Consider the following 18449-nt stretch of genomic DNA (forward strand, 5'->3'; position numbering starts at 1 on the left):
ATGAGTTTGAGGCCCAGTCTGGTCTACAAAGCAAGTTCCAGGACATGCTCCAAAGCTACAGAGAACCCCTGTCTTGAAAGAAAAAAAAAGAAAGAAAAAAGAGACCCCGAATTTGAAAGAGAAAGAGAGAGAGAGAGAGAGAGAGAGAGAGAGAGAGAGAGAGAGAGACTGGGTGGAGTGCACAGGATGGTTCTGAGGGAGGAAAAATAAAACCCAAGCCAAACCAAAAAGATGAAGATTACCAAATTGTGACGAAATAAGTGCACACAAAACCATGGAGTCGGTTTTATGCAGAAGGCTGTGCTGGAGTGTGGCTGATGTCAGAGTCATTCAGTCCCAAGGGTACTGATGCCAGCCTCTCCTGACATGTGTTGATTGCAAATAGCTTCTTGGCTGGCAGTGAGATTTATTTAAACTTGTCCACTTCTATTTGTCTATGATGGGATTTTCCCCCGCTCAAGACAGGGTTTCTTTGGGTAGCCCTGGCTGTCCTGGAACTCACTGTGTAGATCAGGCTGGCCTTCCGCTCCACAGAGATCTGAGATCCACTGAATTCTGCCTCCTGAATGCTGGGATTAAAGGCGTGAGCCACTACCGTGTGGCCAATTAATTTTGTATGTCAGTAATCTTGTTTAAGCAAAATATTTGTACTTATTCTGAAATTATTCTTTTACAAGGTTGTTATTTACACCCCTCCCCCTTTTTCCTAGCCAGAATTTATGGCACAGACCTAAAATTCCAGCACTTGGCAGGTAGAGGCAGGAGGATCTGGAGTCGAAGGTAATTTTCAGCCATATGTGAGTCTGAATCAGGTTGGGCTAATGAGACCTTGTCTCAAAATTCACCACCACTGCCGCAACCACTGACACCGCTGGCAAAAATTTCCCTTTCCTATGAATGATGATTATGGTAGAATTTTTTAAAGAAAAATATTAATTTACAGGAAACATGTGGACTAAAAAACAAACCCAACATCACTTTTTTGAATCTGAGAACGACACTAGCAAACCACATTTAGTATTTGTCCTGGAGAGCCTGCTAATCTCAGAATTACCCTACAATAAGCAGATGCTACATCTACACTGGGCAGCCTGCCAGAAGGTGAGCTTATGCCCCACTGGGCTTTCCCCATAAAAGGACCAGAACCTCACACGTGCAGAAGCCTCGGAAGAGAAAGCTCTGTGTCTTGACTCGGCAACTAAAAGCTCCCACCAGGTAAAGAGGGAGGGTGGTTGCCCTTTCTGGAGCAGCGGGGGAAAGGATTTTGGCTCAGATCGCTGTTAGGGCCAAACGTGTTGAGCTAAATAAAGGGAAGGGGTCTTTGAGTAACTGAAGGACTAGATAGGAGCTGAGACTGGGGTAAGGGGAAAAAGATGGTCTGGATAGAGAGTGACCATCATCTTGCCCTTCTCTAGATGACCATGACCCAACTCGGCTTCCTGCTGTTTATCATCGTGGCCACCAGAGGGTGCACTGCCGGTGAGTCTTGCTACAGGAACAGCGCTTCTGCTGGTCTCTTTTACCTTTAAAGGTAATCAGCGCAAGACTAGGTTGCTGCCAGGACCTGGGTCTCTGAGGGCCAGAGATCGTGCTTGTTTTTTTTTTTTTTTTTTTTTTTTTTTTCGAAACAGGGTCTCTCTGTGTAGCCCTGGCTGTCCGTCCTGGAACTTGCTCTGTAGACCAAGCTGGCCTCAAACTGAGAGATCTACCTGCTTCTGCCTCCTAAGTGCTGGGATTAAAGACGTGTGTGACCACAGCTCTATTGTTCATGTCTTTTTTTTTTTAAATAACCTTTTGAAATGAAATATAATTATATTTTTCCCCCATTTCTTTTTTCCTTCCAACCTTTCCCAATTATCTCCCACCCCCACTCTCTACCAAAGTAAAGGCCTCATTTCCTTCAATGGTGGATTCCTGGACATGTAAATACAACCTAGTCCACCCCCCATAGAGAAGATGCCCCTGAGATGGAGGCTGGGTGCTGACTGCCTCCTGAAGGAATTGGTGTGTGGCAGTGAGGCGGTTGAGAAAGGCCCTGGTCCAGATCCTGTGCTTGTGTGTAGCTCCAGGGGGACTTCTGCAAGAGCTGAGTCTCCTCCTACTCACTCCCTCTACTTAGGATCTTTGCTTTAGAGTTTCAATGCCAAGGGCATATTCTGGTCTGGTTCGAGACCAGAGAATGTTTTCTTCAGTTCTGCTCTCTGTAAGAACTCAATGGTATTTTATGTGTGTAATTCCTCTCACTGCCTTTTTAGTATCTTTAAGGAAAAGGGCAAGTCCCTACATGCCATCTTTCAAGATCTTTACATGACAGTCTTTGTCAGACTGATATGGGGCAGTAGGGAACTGTGGCTCAGACACAGTGAATACAATCCAAAAATACTTGACTTGTACCCATGGAGCAACTTACACCTGAGCAGCTCTGATCCTAATATTCTCATTTGTTTCCACTCTTCTAGGTTCTCAGAGGACTTTGCAGAGTTGAGGCCAATTTGCAAGGCTTTTTATTCCATGGTCTCTTGGTCAACCCTCTGCACTGTCTACCTCACTTCCCGTGCTCCAGGCATATTACACTCCCACGCTCCCTGCATTTCCTCTACCTGCAAAGCTGGACTTCACTTTATTCTTCCTTTTTAGGACTTTGGACACAAAGTTCTCCAACACCTTCAAATCTCTTGTCTTTCTTCCTAGTTAGAAATGTTGTTGATTCTCAGAGGGAGGCTTTGAGAAGTCATGGAATGAGTTTAGGGTGAATGACAGGGGAGGCTGGGTGTCCCATGAGTGTGAAACTCTGCATCTTCTCTTGTTAAAGAGAACGACACCAACAGCCGGGCCAATCCTGTGTCTTCCTCTCTGTTCAGAAGCTGCAAGGAAATCAAGCGGGAGGTCCCTAGGGCACGAGGTGAGTGATGAACATTTAAAGAGCACACTGTGATCCTAACACTTGGGAGCCTACGGCAGAGAACTGAAATCTCCAAGTCGACCTGGGGAGACCCTGTCTCAGAAATACAGACACATAACCCAGCTAGGAAATCAGGCTTTTGTCCCAGGGAACAGCCTTTCTTTTTTGATATAGAAAATGTGATAAAATGTACATCGTGGATAAAAATATCCACTTAACCAATTTTGAGGATTTTCAGAGTCAAGAATAATTTTCATAATGGAATGAATTACCACTATCCATCTCCAGAAAGTTTTCATTCACTGAATAGAAATTCTGTAGTAACCAAGTAACAAATTCCTGTATTCCCTGTGAACTGCTGCTTTGTTTCTTACTTCTATGAATCTGACAATTCTTGTTACCTCATCTGAGTAGTCTGTCTTATTTCATCAGCATGCTTCATGGCTCACATGTGTTGTAGAAGAGTTAATTTATTTTAAAAATAGTTAGCATTATTATGATGATGATGTAGATGTATGTGCCTTTGTGTGGGAATGTGTATATGTATGCTCAGGTGCGTGCAGATTCCAGAAGGGACCATTCAGTCTTCTGGAGCTGGAGTGACAGGCACTTGTACATTGCCAAGTTTGAAGTTGGGAACCTAACTCAAGTCCTCCGCTAGAGCAGTACTTGCTCTTAACCTTGGAGCCATTTCTCCAGCCCACTTCACTCTTTTTGATCTATTGGATATATAGGAATGTACACAATATATATTCTGCATACTAGACAACACAGTATATTGCTTATTCCTTTTTCTGCAGAGAAACACTTGGCTTGTTTCTGCCTTCCAGGTCTTGTGACCAGAGCTGTCACAAATATGAATGTCCATATCTGAGTCTCTGTTCCCAGTTCTTTGGTTATCTACCAAGTGGAGTTGCTAAGTCCTTTGATAATACTATGGTTAACTTTAGGAGAAAAATCCCTGTCAGTTTGGGTAATTCCATGTTCTGCCTCAGTCACAGAAGCATGGCATTCTGAACTCAGGCACAATCCTAGGGACACATGTGGTGGGACAATCAGGGTATGAGGCTTAGCTTTGTTTGCAGTTACTAGAGCCATTCTGTTTCCAGAGCAGAGATGGACAGTGAGCCTGCACACAGGTGGACTGTGGACTGCTTCTCTTTACAGATGGCCTCTACTTCCTCCGCACGAAGAATGGTGTCATCTACCAGACCTTCTGTGACATGACCACTGCTGGTGGTGGATGGACCCTGGTGGCCAGTGTGCATGAGAACAACATGGGTGGGAAGTGCACAGTGGGTGATCGCTGGTCCAGTCAGCAAGGCAGCAGAGCAGACTACCCAGAGGGGGATGGCAACTGGGCCAACTACAACACCTTTGGGACTGCAGAGGGGGCCACAAGTGATGACTACAAGGTTGGTATACTCTGAAGTCACTTGGGAAAGCGTGAGGATGTGAGTGTAGCTCAAGCAGGCCATGGAGAGGGTGGGAAGGTTGTCCTTCAACACAGGACTGAAGAAGTGAAAAGTGCTTACCTTGAATCTCAGCATTCTCCCAAGTAGGGTTCTCGGTAAGTAGGTGGTGGTGATGGGACCATTGTCCTTGGAAATAACGACATCTGAACATGGCTGACCCTCTGTCCACCTGGAGCCCAGAGATACCAGCTGTGCTGGACACTGTGCATGAGGGTCTTCTGCTTAGAGAAATCTTCTGTCTGGTCAGGCTCAGTGTTGGTTGCTTTCCAGAACCCTGGCTACTTCGACATCCAGGCTGAGAACCTGGGCATCTGGCATGTGCCCAACAATAGCCCCCTGGAAAATTGGAGGAATAGCTCCCTGCTGAGGTACCGCACCTTCACTGGCTTCCTGCCATACATGGGCCATAATTTGTTTGGCCTGTACCAGGTACTGGAGACTACTGGGTGAGGCTGTTTTTCATGGGTGTGAAGAGACAGTCAGGTGTTTGAGATTGGGGGAGGGGTTGTATTCAGTGTTTCCCTAGCTTTAAGTGTAATGAGCCAAGTGAGACAAGGGATAGGGGTATGTGGAAAAGAGAATAGATGAGAGGAGAGAAGAGGAGAGGAGAGAAGAGGAGAGGAGAGGAGAGGAGAGGAGAGAAGAGAGAAGAGAAGAGGAGAGGAGAGGAGAGAAGAGAGAAGAGAAGAGGAGAGGAGAGAAGAGGAGAGAAGAGGAGAGGCAAGAAGAGAGGAGAGAAGAGGAGAGGAGAGGAGAAGAGAGAAGAGGAGAGAAGAGGAGAGGAGAGGAGAGGAGAGAAGAGGAGAGAAGAGGAGAGGCGAGAAGAGAGGAGAGAAGAGGAGAGGAGAGGAGAAGAGAGAAGAGGAGAGAAGAGGCGAGAAGAGAGGAGAGAAGAAAGAGAGGTCTAGAATGTCAGAGAGACAGACAAAGGAAAGGATTCTTTTTTATCTGACAAGTTTGGGAAAAATCTTCTTTACTGGAGACATGTTTTACTTCTCCATGCAGGGCAGTGTTTCTGTGAGTACTTATGCTGCCATCCTTAACCAGTGACTTCTTTTCTTTTCTTGTAGATGTACCCGGTGAAATACGGAATAGGGAAGTGTTGGACTGACAATGGTCCATCGTTACCTGTGCTCTATGACTTCGGTGATGCTCAGAAGACAGCCTCTTATTACTCCCCCTATGGCCAGAGTGAGTCTCTAATGCACCTCTGAACCCTCTGCAGGACACGTGATAAACTCAGTTATGATAAGCAGCATTTATTTACTATCCACCACAACCTGCTTCTCTTCTGTGAATATCTGTGTTTCACTTCATTCAGTTGATTGCCCTTGGGCTCTCAACTACCACTAACCCATTTTACAGATTAGGAGAATGGAGCACTGAAGGTCTAGGAACTTGCCTGAGATCATAGGGTATGAACAAGAGAGTTAGCATTTGTACTGGGGATACATGGTTCCAGAATCTACTCTTAGCAATCCCATTATCAGCCAGAAGTTTCTTAGGAATAAACCAGGTCCATGTGCAAGGACCAGAACAACAAGAAAAGGTGGGGTAGAAGAACAAAGAAAATGGAGTTTTATGTCTGCTGCGAGGGGTGACTATTGTGTTATTTAATATGAATCCAAGGCTGGCTGGCACATACCCTTCCAAGCGGTTGAACCTGTGCTGTGTAATTTCAAGCTCCTGTTTTTTTAAAAAATATTTATTTATTTATTATGTATACAATATTCTGTCTGTGTGTATGCCTTTAGACCAGAAGAGGGCACCAGACCCCATTACAGATGGTTGTGGGTTTATGTGGTTGCTGGGAATTGAACTCGGGACCTTTGGAAGAGCAGGCAATGCTCTTAACCTCTGAGTTATCTCTACAGCCCCTTCAAGCTCCTGTTATTTGTTCTTGGCATATAAAAGTTTAAAAATTAAAGGGCAGAAGAAAAGTGTGGTAGGACCAGAGCCAACATACTTGCTAACTGCTGTGATAGTCCACTGGAGGTTGTCGGCGTGATCTTCCTGGGTTACTAAGTTTCTTCATAAAAGCCTTCAGCAGACTCTTGAACTCTGGGATTTGGGAAAGACTCCTGTTAGCGACATTTGTGGCTAGGATGTTTTAGCCATTGGTTATGGTAGTGACAGACTACACCCAGTGTTTCTGATGTGTTGAACTAGAATCTGCACCTGACACTGACAATCTCTGCATTGACCTCAAGACAATTTTTTTTTTCTAGAATCTTCTTTGAATGCTCCTTTTCTACTTTTTCTTTTCAGGGGAATTCATTGCAGGATTTGTTCAGTTCAGAGTGTTCAATAATGAGAGAGCAGCCAATGCCTTGTGTGCTGGCATGAGGGTCACTGGATGCAATACTGAAATTGTGAGTCCTTTAAAATATATTTTAAAAAATTTAAATTATGTATATACCCCTATCCTTGTGTGTAGGTTGTGTATATGAGTACAGATACTCTGGGAAGCCAGAAGAGGGTGTTAGATTTCCTGGAAATGGAGTTACAGATGGTTGTGACATACCTGACATGGAAACTTGGGAACTGAACTTGGATCCTTCTACAAAAGCAGCAAGTGTTCTGAACTGAGTCTTTCTAGGGACCAAGTTGGCCTGTGAATAAGATTGAGGTTTTCAGTGTGTGTTGAGCATGGGAGACTGTCATGGTAGTATGAGCATGTGTGTGGGAGTGTGACTTTTCCTTGTACTTGGCTTGTTCTCAGGGATAAGAACTTCTGTCTACATGCAAATATCCTCTCTCGTTGAAGACCAGAGTCAATGTTGCAACTTCTAATGCACTGTTGCCGTTTGCTTAGCTTTTAGGATAAAACACTCAGTTACTTGAATTCAGGGTGACACTTAAATTCAGGAAGTCCTGTGAAAACCTTTGGGGGCTGAGACTGTTATAGAGTCACCAGGTATTGTCATTCTCTACTGAGGGTTTAGCTTTGGGAGTGAAATGCATTCTTTTCAGGATTTGTACAGTTGCTTATTGTATAAAAAGATTACGTAGAAGTGTTTTGGACATCTGGTAGACCTCACCTAGGCTCTTCTCCTCCTATCACAGGCACTTTGTCTGGTTAAAGGTTAGCATGTAGACTGACTGAGAGGTCAGGTACACCCAATTTCACTGCAGCTACCCGATGTTCTTTAAGCCTGGGATCATTAGACATTTCTGTTTGTCTCTTTTTATAGTTTGTGGCAAAAGGCAGAATGAGGTGGGAATTGCCAAGAATAACAGATTCTCTTGGAAACCAGACCTCCTCAAAGTAACAGTCTCAGAAAAGGGTCCTCAGCTCCTGACAGGTGACCCCTTTTCCATTTTCATTCCCTGGTCATCAGAGCGTCCATTCTCCTGACAGGATGAGGAAGCATTGCTGACAAGGAACCCCCCTGATTGCGATGGAGAGAGATGAATATGGAGATAATGAAAGGGAAGGTTTCTTTGTAAAAACCTGCTTCCGAGTCACCTTTCAGTCACGTCTGAAGAATATGAAATGTAGAGTTAACAGGTGCCAGTGTGTTATCTGCTTATTGTTTAGCATAGCTCGCTTTGGGTACCTATATTGTAATGGTACAGGAGATATGACATGCAACGTACTTTGCTAGCACTTAATGGATTAGACATTCACACAAATGTGTAATTGTTATTTGATGTGTTTGAAGTATAATTGAAATATAAACTAAGGAGCTTAGGTATGGCTTAGTGGTAAAACACTTGCCTAACATGCAGAAGGCCCTAGGATTTGGTTCCTAGTGTCATAAAACAAAAGAAAGCAAAACACAAAACAAAACAAATAAAAATTAACTAGAGGCTGCAATAAGCACTGGAAAGGCAGAGTAAAGACTGTAGGAAAAGATTTTTGCTTTTGAGACAGGTCTCATTTATATTTTCATTTGGTTCTAAACTCACTACTAGGGAGGATGACCTTGAACTTCTGATCCTCTTGCCTTGCCTTTAGCTTTACAGTGCTAGGATCACAGGCATGAGACATCACACCTAGTTTATAGGAAAGGTAGTTTTTGAGTTGAGTCTTGGGAGATGGATAGAAGCTTATGGTGCAGACCAATTTAGGGTGAATGAATAATGTATTCAAGTTTACCAGTGTATCAGTTAGCATGTGCTATGAGGGAAAGCAAGCTGTGTTTTAGTTTTGTGTACAGATGAATGTAGGGTAGAGGCAAGAGCTGATTTAGGAAGTGTTAACAGGAACTGGATCAGGACGAAACTTTTACATTATTCTAGTGAGTTTGTACTGTATGCAAATGATGGGAGCCATCAACACGTTTTGAAGGGGAAGACTAACTTTGTCATCTTGGTGTGTTCAGGTGACACTGAGAGCACAGTGTCAGGTCTGAGTGGGGAAGACTAGGCACAAAGAAAGGTGTTTTCCATGGTCCAAATGAAAGCGTGGAGTAGGGCAGTACCCATGTATGGGGCCAATGAACACCGATGATTTAAAATTTAAGACTAGATGAATACAGAGAATGTGAAGAGATGTCTAGGATAACCTTATGGCTTTCACTTGGGTGAGTGAGTGCCATTTTAAAATATTATTAAAATTAAGTTTACTTAACTGATAACATAAACTTTTTTAAAAAATATTTATTTATTATGTATTCAATATTCTGTCTGCATATATGCCTGAAGGCCAGAAGAGGGCACCAGACCTCATTACAGATGATTGTGAGCCACCATGTGGTTGCTGGGAATTGAACTCAGGACCTTTGGAAGAGCAGGCGATGCTCTTAACTGCTGAGCCATCTCTCCAGCCCCCCTGATAACATAAACTTATATATTAATAGGATGTATTGTGATGGTCCAATGCGTGACTAGATCACGCAATGTTTAAATCAGGTTAAGCCTATCTGTCTCCTCCAACATGCGCTTCCTTATGATGGAAATATTCCAATTGCTTTCCTCTAGGTTTTCAACTCTGCAGCATGCTGTCATTGCCTGAAGCCATCTTTCTTTGCAATAACATACTAGTTCTTGTTCCTATGCAACTGCTATTTTGTGCCCATCCAATCCCTTTACTTCCCTGGTTTTTAAGATGGTGTGGCAAAACATATTCTGCTACTTGGGAAGTTAAGACATGGAAGTAGCAAGTTCAAAGCCAATGAACTGCGTTTATTAAGTCCCAGTGTCTGAATGAAGACCAGGTTTGGAGTTAAGGAGGGATTTGCACTCATACTGCTTCGTGTTTTGGTCAGTGATGGATTGTTTTCATGACGGAATTTTCATGTGGTAGTACTGCCTAGAGGCATCATAGTGACTCCAGATCATCTGAGGACACCCTGTGATGTCCACACCGTGGCAGAACAACCAAGGAATTTATCACAATAAATCCCTGTTGTTAAGTGGCTCATGGCGGTAATTAACTCTGCTTTCTCATGTGGAGCCTGGAGTGATTTGAGTGACAGATTGATTTAAGATCTTTAGCTCAAGAAACATCTGGACTGGAGATAGACAGTTTGAACCATCAGTTGGCTAACTGAAGACAGAGGGGTGACACAAGCTACAGGGGACTGGAAAATGTGTCCTCTCTGGGAAGGAGCACTTAAGAAATTCATAAAGGAAAAAATCTAGTCAGGGAACCTAAGTACAAAGTTGCAGAGAAGCTGATGAAAAGGTAGGAAGAGACAGTGATGCCGCTAAAGTCAATGGAAGGAGGTTTTATGGATCAAACAAAGTGATACTGTCCACAGAGAGTCTAAGAGGGACAACGAGTCCACTAATTTGGGTATTAGGGTGTCTCTGGACTCATCAGCTGTATGAGTCAGCCGTTTGCCTCTGTGATTAACACCCAAGAGAAACAGGTTAAAGGGAAAGTCTTATTTAGTTTTGTGCTTTCAGAAATTTTAGCCTGTGGTCACTTGGCTCCATTGATGTTAGATCCATGGTGAGGCAGAAACATTCTACTGGAAAGGCACATCAGAGCAGTGTGGCTTACTGAATGGTGACCAGAAAACTGAGAAACCAGGGCAAGTCACCTTCAAAAACTAAACTGATGAAGGCAGGAACCTCCTATTCAAGCATTCCATAAACTCCTGTCTCTGAATGTTACTTACACTGGGGACCAGGTCTTCAGTGCATATCATCTTTGGGGAGGACATTTCATATCCAGACCATTTCACCAGCTGACCTCTCCTTGCTATTTCGTCTCCTCCTGTTTTTTCAGCACTGCATTGGTGGAGGAGGATTCTTCCCGGAAGGTAACCCTCGGCAGTGTGGAGACTTCTCTGCATTTGATTGGAATGGATACGGAACTCACACGGCAGGCAGCAGTAGCCGTGCGATAACAGAAGCAGCCGTGCTTCTGTTCTATCGTTGAGAACTTTGTGGTGTGGGACCCAGACATCTTCTCCAATCTGCGGACTCTCATGCATGGTGGAAAACCTATCTACTTACTAGAATGCTAATGTCACAGAAAAGGAGAATAAACCATGTTCATCGCAGGCTTGGTGTCTTCATGAATCCTTTTTGTGTAGGGGTGGGAGATTTCAAAAGAATTTCTGCTGCCATGCTTGGTTGTTCTTCAGATATTAGGACTATGATACTGCAATGCTCTTTAAAGAATTTATCCTTCTCTCATATATTATATCCTGACAGCAGCCTTCTGCCTTTTCTCTTCCCAGTCCCTCACTTAACCCCCTGTCCCCAAGATCCACTCTTCCTTCATTTCCCTTCAGAAAGTGGCGGGCTTCCCATGGTTATTGACCAAACATAGCATAACAAGTTACAGTAAGACTGGGCACATCCCCTCAGAGTGAACGAGGGAACTCAGTAGGAGCAAAATGTTGTGGAATATTCCTTTATACTGTGTGAAAATATGTTACTGTGACTGGTTTAATAAAAAGATAAGTGACCAATAGTTAGGCAGGAGGTATAGCAGAGACTTCTGGACTAAAAGAGCTCAGGGAAGAAGCTGGATGAGGCAACCCAGTAGGAGGAAAAGTGTCCCAGGAGCAGGCAAAAGAGTCAGAGACAACCTCCACTCCCCAGATAGTAGTCCCACAAGAAGACCAAGCTGCATAACTTTAACATACATGCAGAGTACCTAGGTCAGACCCATGCAGAATCCCCAGTTGTTAGTTCAGTCTCTGTGAGCCCCTATGAGTCCTGGTTAGTTGATCCTCTGGGTTGTGCTCTTGTGGTATCCTTGATCCCTCTGGCTCCTGCAATCCATACTTCCCATCTAGCACAGGATTCCTCAAGCGCCACCTAATGTTTAGCTGTGGGTCCCTGCATCTGCTTCCATCAGTTGCTGGATGATTATTATTTTAGGTTCCAGTCTACAAGTATAGCAGAATATCATTAGGAATCATTCCATTGACTCTTTTACCCAGTTATATTTGGTTCTATCCCAGGTTATCCAGCCTCTGGTTCTTGACACTGTAGGCACTGTCAGGTATAGGTTCTCTCTTGTGGTCTGGGTTTCAAGTTAGTCCAGTCATTGGTTGGCCATCCCCAAAAGTTCTATACCACTTTTATCCCAACACATCTTATAGGAAGGAAAAATTGTAGGTCAAAGGTTTTGTAGCTAGGTTGGTGCCCTAATCCTTCTACTGGATGATTTGCCTGGTTATGGAAGATAACAAGTTCAGGATCTTTATTACCCATCACTAGGTGTCTTTACTAGGGCTACTGTCTTAGAGTTTCAATAGCTGTGAAGACCATGCCCTGTTGTGTTGTGTGATATTTTGTTTGTGTTCTGACAAATAAAGCTTTCCTGGAGATCAGAGGTTAGAGCTAGCCACTACTTAACCATAGAGGTCTCAAGGTCTGTACAGAGAGGAGACAGGAAATGACAATATGGGACAGAGACAGGAAGGGATATGGCAGGTTGTACCTTTTTGGTAAGAGGATTCTGAAAGCAGTCAGCCTCATACTTCATCATCATCTTCACCATCATTGTCAGCAGATTTTGTGAGACAATTGGGAATTCTTAAAGGGGGGAAATTAGTTAAAAAAAGAGAGAGTTTTTTTTTCTCATGTTAAAAAATATGGGAGAGGGCTGGAGAAATGGCTCAGTGGTTAAGAGCATTGCCTGCTCTTCCAAAAGTCCTGAGTTCAATTCCCAGCAACCACATGGTGGCTCACAACTATTTGTAAAAGAGGTCTGGCGCCCTCTTCTGGCCCTCAGGCATACAGACAGAATATTGTATACATAATAAAAAAATAAATAAATATTTAAAAAAATATGGGAGACACTATTACAATGGAGGGAATTAGTTCTCTGTATGGTTACAAAATGGATGATTTAAAAATGGAACAATTAAATGAAGGGATAATCAACTGGAATTGATATAATGTTAATTATCATTTCAATTATTCTTATTTTATTCCTAAAATGTTGGTTTGTATGAGCACCAAGATACAAGTGTCAGAAAAACTTATTAAAACAGGTCATAAAGATATTCACATCCAGACAGAGAAATTTAAAGGAGAACCAATCTCAGCATTACATTGTAAGGTTAGAGAGGAACAACCCAAGTTTTCAAACAACCATTTATCCAGTCACCTTACAGAAACTGATAAATGACAGGTATCCATCCCTAAGGCTATTCAAGAGCTGACTGGAGTCTTGTAGAAATGTTAGATTTAAGGAAGTGATAGTTTCATATGGTATGCATTCACCTTTTTGTGAGGCAGATGTTAAACTCATGGTCAACAATTAGCAGAATTATACCTCAAGACTGGAGAAACTTGGGTACAGCAATATTGGAGCCTGGTCTTCAATTGCAGTGGAAAACCTGTTTGAAAGATGAGGCTAGGACAATTGAACAATGAAGTAGGGCTAGAGGTATTGAAATCTCCCAAGACCTACTTCTTAGAGAGGGCAATTATGCTGATGTACAAAGACAGTCTATGTATGATGATCATACCTTGGCTCTACGTTATGCAGCAGCTTTGAATGCTTGGGACAGAATTGAAGAAGGCAGAAAGAGAATTAAGAGAATTGAGTCATTTACGAAAGTTATACAGGGCCCAAAAGAGACTTTCACTGATTTTTTTTTTACAAAGACCGACTTTAGCTGTAAATAGAATGACACCAAATTCAGAAGCTACACAAATAATAATTGAGTTTTTTGTTTTCGCAAATGCTAATTCACAATGCAAAAGGGTAATTAGCCTTTAAAGGCAAGATTAGCATCCATATAGGATTTGATCTGAGATACAGTCAATTTTGAATCTCATAGCCATGATGATGCTGCTTGGATAGAAGAGTTTATTTCAAGAGGCTTAAAGAAAAATCAAAATGCCAAGTGTATTAATTGTGGTAAACAAGGTCACCTAAAAAAGATTGTAGGCAGGGTATTCATAGAAACAATGTTTCTTCTAAGTATAACCCAAACAGAATGCTCCTCTCTTCTGGAGTATGCAGAAAGCGTGGCAAAGGTCAACATTGGACCAATGAATATAGTTCAACAAGGGACAGACCAGGTAACTCTTTGACATTGGTCCTCTTGCAGGTCCCCAATGGAATTCTCTTTATTCTCTTTATAGACTAGGCTGGTCTCAAACTCACAGAAACCCACCTGCCTTTGCCTCCTGAGTGCTGGGATTAAAGGTATGGGCCCCCACATCTGGATACACAAAATCTGTTCTATTTCCCCTTTCCAAAGAGATCCATGTGTCCATTTGAGCTCTACTTGTTACTTAGCCTCTCTTGGGCTATGGAGTGTAGTATGATTATCCTTTACTTTACAGCTAATATCCACCTATAAGTGAGTTCATACCATGTTTGTCTTTCTGGGTCTGCGTTAACTCTCTCAGGATGATTTTTTTCTAGTTCTATTATTTTGTCTGCCAATTTCATAATTTTTTTAAACAATTGATTCATATTCCATTGTATAAATATCCTGCATTTTATCTATCCATTCTTTGGTTGAGGTATATTTATGTTCTTCCCAGTTTCTGGCTATTATGAATAAAGCTCCTGTAAAAACAGTTGAGAAAGTGTTCTTGTGGTAGGATGGAGCATCCTTTGGGTACATGCCCAGGAGTGTTATAGCTGGGTATTGAGGTAGGTGGATCCCCAATAGACTGGAGGACTCACCATAATTGGTTTCCAAAGTGACTGTACAAATTTTCACTCCCACCAGCAATGGAGGAGTGTTCATCTTGCTTCACAACCTTGCAAGCATAGCTGTCCCTTGTGCTTTTGATCTTAGCCATTCTGATAGGTATAAAATGGACCTGAGTCATCTTGATTTCCATTTCTCTGATAGATAAGGATGCTTAGCATTTCTTAAAGTGTTTCTCAGTCATTTGAGATTCTTCTGTTTAGAATTCTCTGTTTAGATCTATACCCCATTTTTAAATGGAACCCTTTAGTTTGTTGATGTCTAGTTTCTTGAGTTTTAAAGTGTTTCTTGAGTTCTTTATATATTTTGGATGTTAGTCCTCTGTCAGGAGTCACAGTCAGCTCCGTGGAGCTGGTGAAAATCTTTCCCCATTCTGTAGGCTGATGTTTTGTCCTATTGAACATCATCTTTTGCCTCACAGAAGCTTTTCAGTTTTCTGAGTCCCTTAGTGGCTGCACTGTTGGTTTTCTGTTCAGGAAGTTGTTTCTTTTGCCAATGTGTTAAAGGCTATTCCCCACTTTCTCTTCTATTAAGTTCTGTGTATCTGGTTTTATGTTGAGGTCTTTGATCCACTTGGACTTGAGTTTTGTGCAGGGTGATAGATATGGATCTATCTGCATTCTTCTACATGCTGACATCCAGTTAGACCAGCATCATTTGTTGAAGATGCTTTCTTTTTTTTCCATTTTTATATTTCTGGATTCTTTATCAAAATTCAGATGTACACAGGTGTGTAGATTTATATCTGGATCTTTGGTACAATTCTATGCCTGTTTTTATCAACATGTCTGTTCTTATGCCAATATCATGTGGTTTTTATTACTATGGCTCTGGAGTACAGTTTGAAATCAGGGATGGTGATATCTCTGGAAGTTCTTTTATTGTACAGGACTGTTTTAGCTATCTTGTATTTTTGTTTTCCCATATGAAACTGAGTATTATGCTGGGATTGATGGAGATGGTTGATTCTGTAGATTGCGTTGGTAAGATGGCCTCTGCTTCTGGAGTGCTGATATTGAAGGCATGCACCACCTTTTTTGGCTCTAAGTTTTAAAACTTACCTGAGTGGGATCTTTCTCTGATGTTATACATTCTTTATTATATTTCTTAATCCATTTATCCTTTTGAACACAGGGCTTAGCTCCATCTCACTTCCTGGTGCTCCTTTCTCCTCAAATTGTATATTTTGTGTTTTTCCTTGTTCAGTCTTTTTATTATAAATTTGTATAAGAGAAACCAGTAATAGCTACACAACAGATTCAATACCAGGCTGTTTTGAGATTTCCTCTGCCATCAGATATAATCTAAATCTCTTCACTTTTGCCTCAGACTCTTTGAACAAGGGCAAAAAACAGCCACATTCTTCACCAAAATATCACAAGGACAATCTCTAGACCACTTATTCATATTCTTTTCTTCTAAAAACTCTTGAGTCAGGCCCTAACAGTTCAAATAACTCTTAGCACCACTGTCTCCATGTTACTACCAATATGGTCCATTAATCAATGCTTAAAACATTCCACTTTTTTTTCTTTTTTCTTTTTTTATTGTCATTGTGTGTTCTTTTTATTTTATTTTATTTTTTGTTTATTAAAGATTTCTGTCTCTTCCCCACCACCGCCTCCCCTTTCCCTCCCCCTCCCCCAATTAAGTCCCCCTCCCTCATCAGCCCAAAGAGCAATCAGGGTTCTCTGCCCTGTGGGAAGTCCAAGGACCACCCTCCTCCATCCAGGTCTAGTAAGGTGAGCATCCAAACTGCCTAGGCTCCCACAAAGCCAATACGTGCAGTAGGATCAAAAACCCATTGCCATTGTTCTTGAGGTCTCAGTAGCCCTCATTGTCCGCTATGTTCAGTGAGACCGGTTTTAACCCAGGCTTTTTCAGACCCAGGCCAGCTGGCCTTGGTGAGTTCCCGATAGAACATCCCCATTGTTTCAGTGTGTGGGTGCCCCCCTGGCGGTCCTGAGTTCCTTGCTTGTGCTCTCTCCTTCTGCTCCTGATTTGGACCTTGAGATTTCAGTCCGGTGCTCCAATGTGGGTCTCTGTCTCTGTCTCCTTTCATCGCCTGATGAAGGTTAATATTCAGGAGGATGCCTATATGTTTTTCTTTGGGTTCTCCCCACTCAAAGCCATCCCACTAAAATCAGGAACAAGACAAGGATGTCCACTCTCTCCATACCTCTTCAATATAGTGCTTGAAGTTCTAGCAATAGCAATAAGACAACATAAGGGGATCAAGGGGATTCGTATTGAAAAGGAAGAAGTTAAGCTTTCGTTATTTGCAGATGATATGATAGTATACATAAGCGACCCCAAAAACTCTACTAAAGAACTCCTACAGCTGATAAACACCTTTAGTAATGTGGCAGGATACAAGATCAACTCCAAAAAATCAGTTGCCTTCCTATACACTAAGGACAAAGAAACAGAGAGGGAAATCAGAGAAGCATCACCTTTCACGATAGCCACAAAGAGCATAAAATATCTTGGGGTAACCCTGACCAAGGAAGTGAAAGATCTATTTGACAAGAACTTTAAGACTTTGAAGAAAGAAATAGAAGAGGACACCAGAAAATAGAAGGATCTCCCTTGCTCTTGGATTGGGAGGATCAACATAGTAAAAATGGCAATTCTACCAAAAGCAATATATAGATTCAATGCAATCCCCATCAAAATCCCATCAAAATTCTTCACAGATCTGGAGAAGACAATAATCAACTTTATATGGAAAAACAAAAAACCCAGGATAGCCAAAACAATCTTATACAATAAAGGAAAGTCTGGAGGCATTACCATCCCTGACTTCAAACTCTATTACAGAGCTACAGTATCCACTTTTTTTCTAACTCAAACTTCCAAAGTCCATATTGCTCCAAACCAAAACATGGTCTAGCCTGTCACAGCAATACCTCAGTCCCTGGTACCAACTTCTGTTTTAGGGTTTCCATTGTTGTGAAGAGACCCCATGACCATGGAAACTCTTATAAAGGAAAAAGATTAATGGGATGGCTTGCATTTTCAGAGGTTTAATCATGGTGTGGCAAGGTGATATGCAGGCAGATGTGGTGCTGGAGGAGATGAGTGTTCTACATCTTGACCTGCAGGCAATAGGAAGTGGTCTGAATCACTGGGCATGGGTTGAGCATATATAAGACCTCAAAGCCCACCTTCACAGTGATCACAGTTCTTCCAACAATGCCATGTTTACTCCAACAAAGTCATGCTTTCTAATAGTGCCACTTCCTATAAGCTGATGGGGGCCAATTACATTAAAACTACCACAGTGCTGATTTCTGAAATCTTCTTTGTAGGAAGAGTGTTTCCCCCCTTCGTTTCTGTTTCTTCTTTGGTATTCTGGTCTTTGTGGTCTGTACTTCTGGCAGCTGATGTGAACTCTGTTCAAGCAGGGAGTTTTTGTCAGAGTTGGGGACTGGACTCCTTGCAGTTAGTATGGCCTTTGGTCCAGTAAGGGGTTGGTACTCTTCTGAATGGTGTGGCCTGCACCTGAGCAGCAGTGTGTCAGTAGCTTGGGTCTTTTGTATTTCATCTGAAGCTGCATGTGGGGGTTCCGAGAGTAGGAGAGCTTCATATATGTTCTGGCCTGGTCTGTACCTGAGCAGCTGGTATCTGCCCAAGGTAGGTGTAGGGGCAGGAAGGGGGATGGGAAGAGATGTGAGCAGGGTGGGATCTGAACCAAGGGCATGAGCGCAAGGGCAGGTGGACCTCTCACCTCTTCCTCTGAGTGATGCGACCTCCAGCCATGCTCTCTTAGGTAGCTTCTCAAACACCCTGAGGGATACAGGACAGGGAGTAGGTATATACTTGGGTCCTTTGAAAAAAATGTCCTTGTAACGGCTAAGTCATCTCCCTATTCCCTTTCCACCCTCTTCTTACTCCTCTTTCTTCTCACCTCTTCTTTTTTTTTTTCTGACGGAGTCTTATGTGTATGAAGTTGATCTTAAACTGCTCTTGCAGAAAACA

The 18449-nt window shown here is 42.5% G+C and overlaps 1 protein-coding gene across 1 annotated transcript; it reads left to right on the top strand.

Moving 5' to 3' along the window:
• Nucleotides 1-1210: 1210 nt before the first annotated feature.
• Nucleotides 1211-10711, top strand: LOC126502236 (intelectin-1a-like). The gene is given in 7 exon segments (XM_050143111.1): nt 1211-1488; nt 2813-2902; nt 4070-4317; nt 4648-4806; nt 5448-5568; nt 6646-6749; nt 10559-10711. Coding segments are annotated over 7 exon segments (948 nt in total). The 5' UTR covers nt 1211-1415.
• Nucleotides 10712-18449: the final 7738 nt, after the last annotated feature.

Source organism: Alexandromys fortis, unplaced genomic scaffold (assembly GCF_014885135.2).
Source record: "Alexandromys fortis isolate MF-2015 unplaced genomic scaffold, M_Fortis_MF-2015_v1.1 scaffold_51, whole genome shotgun sequence".
NCBI lineage: Eukaryota > Metazoa > Chordata > Mammalia > Rodentia > Cricetidae > Alexandromys > Alexandromys fortis.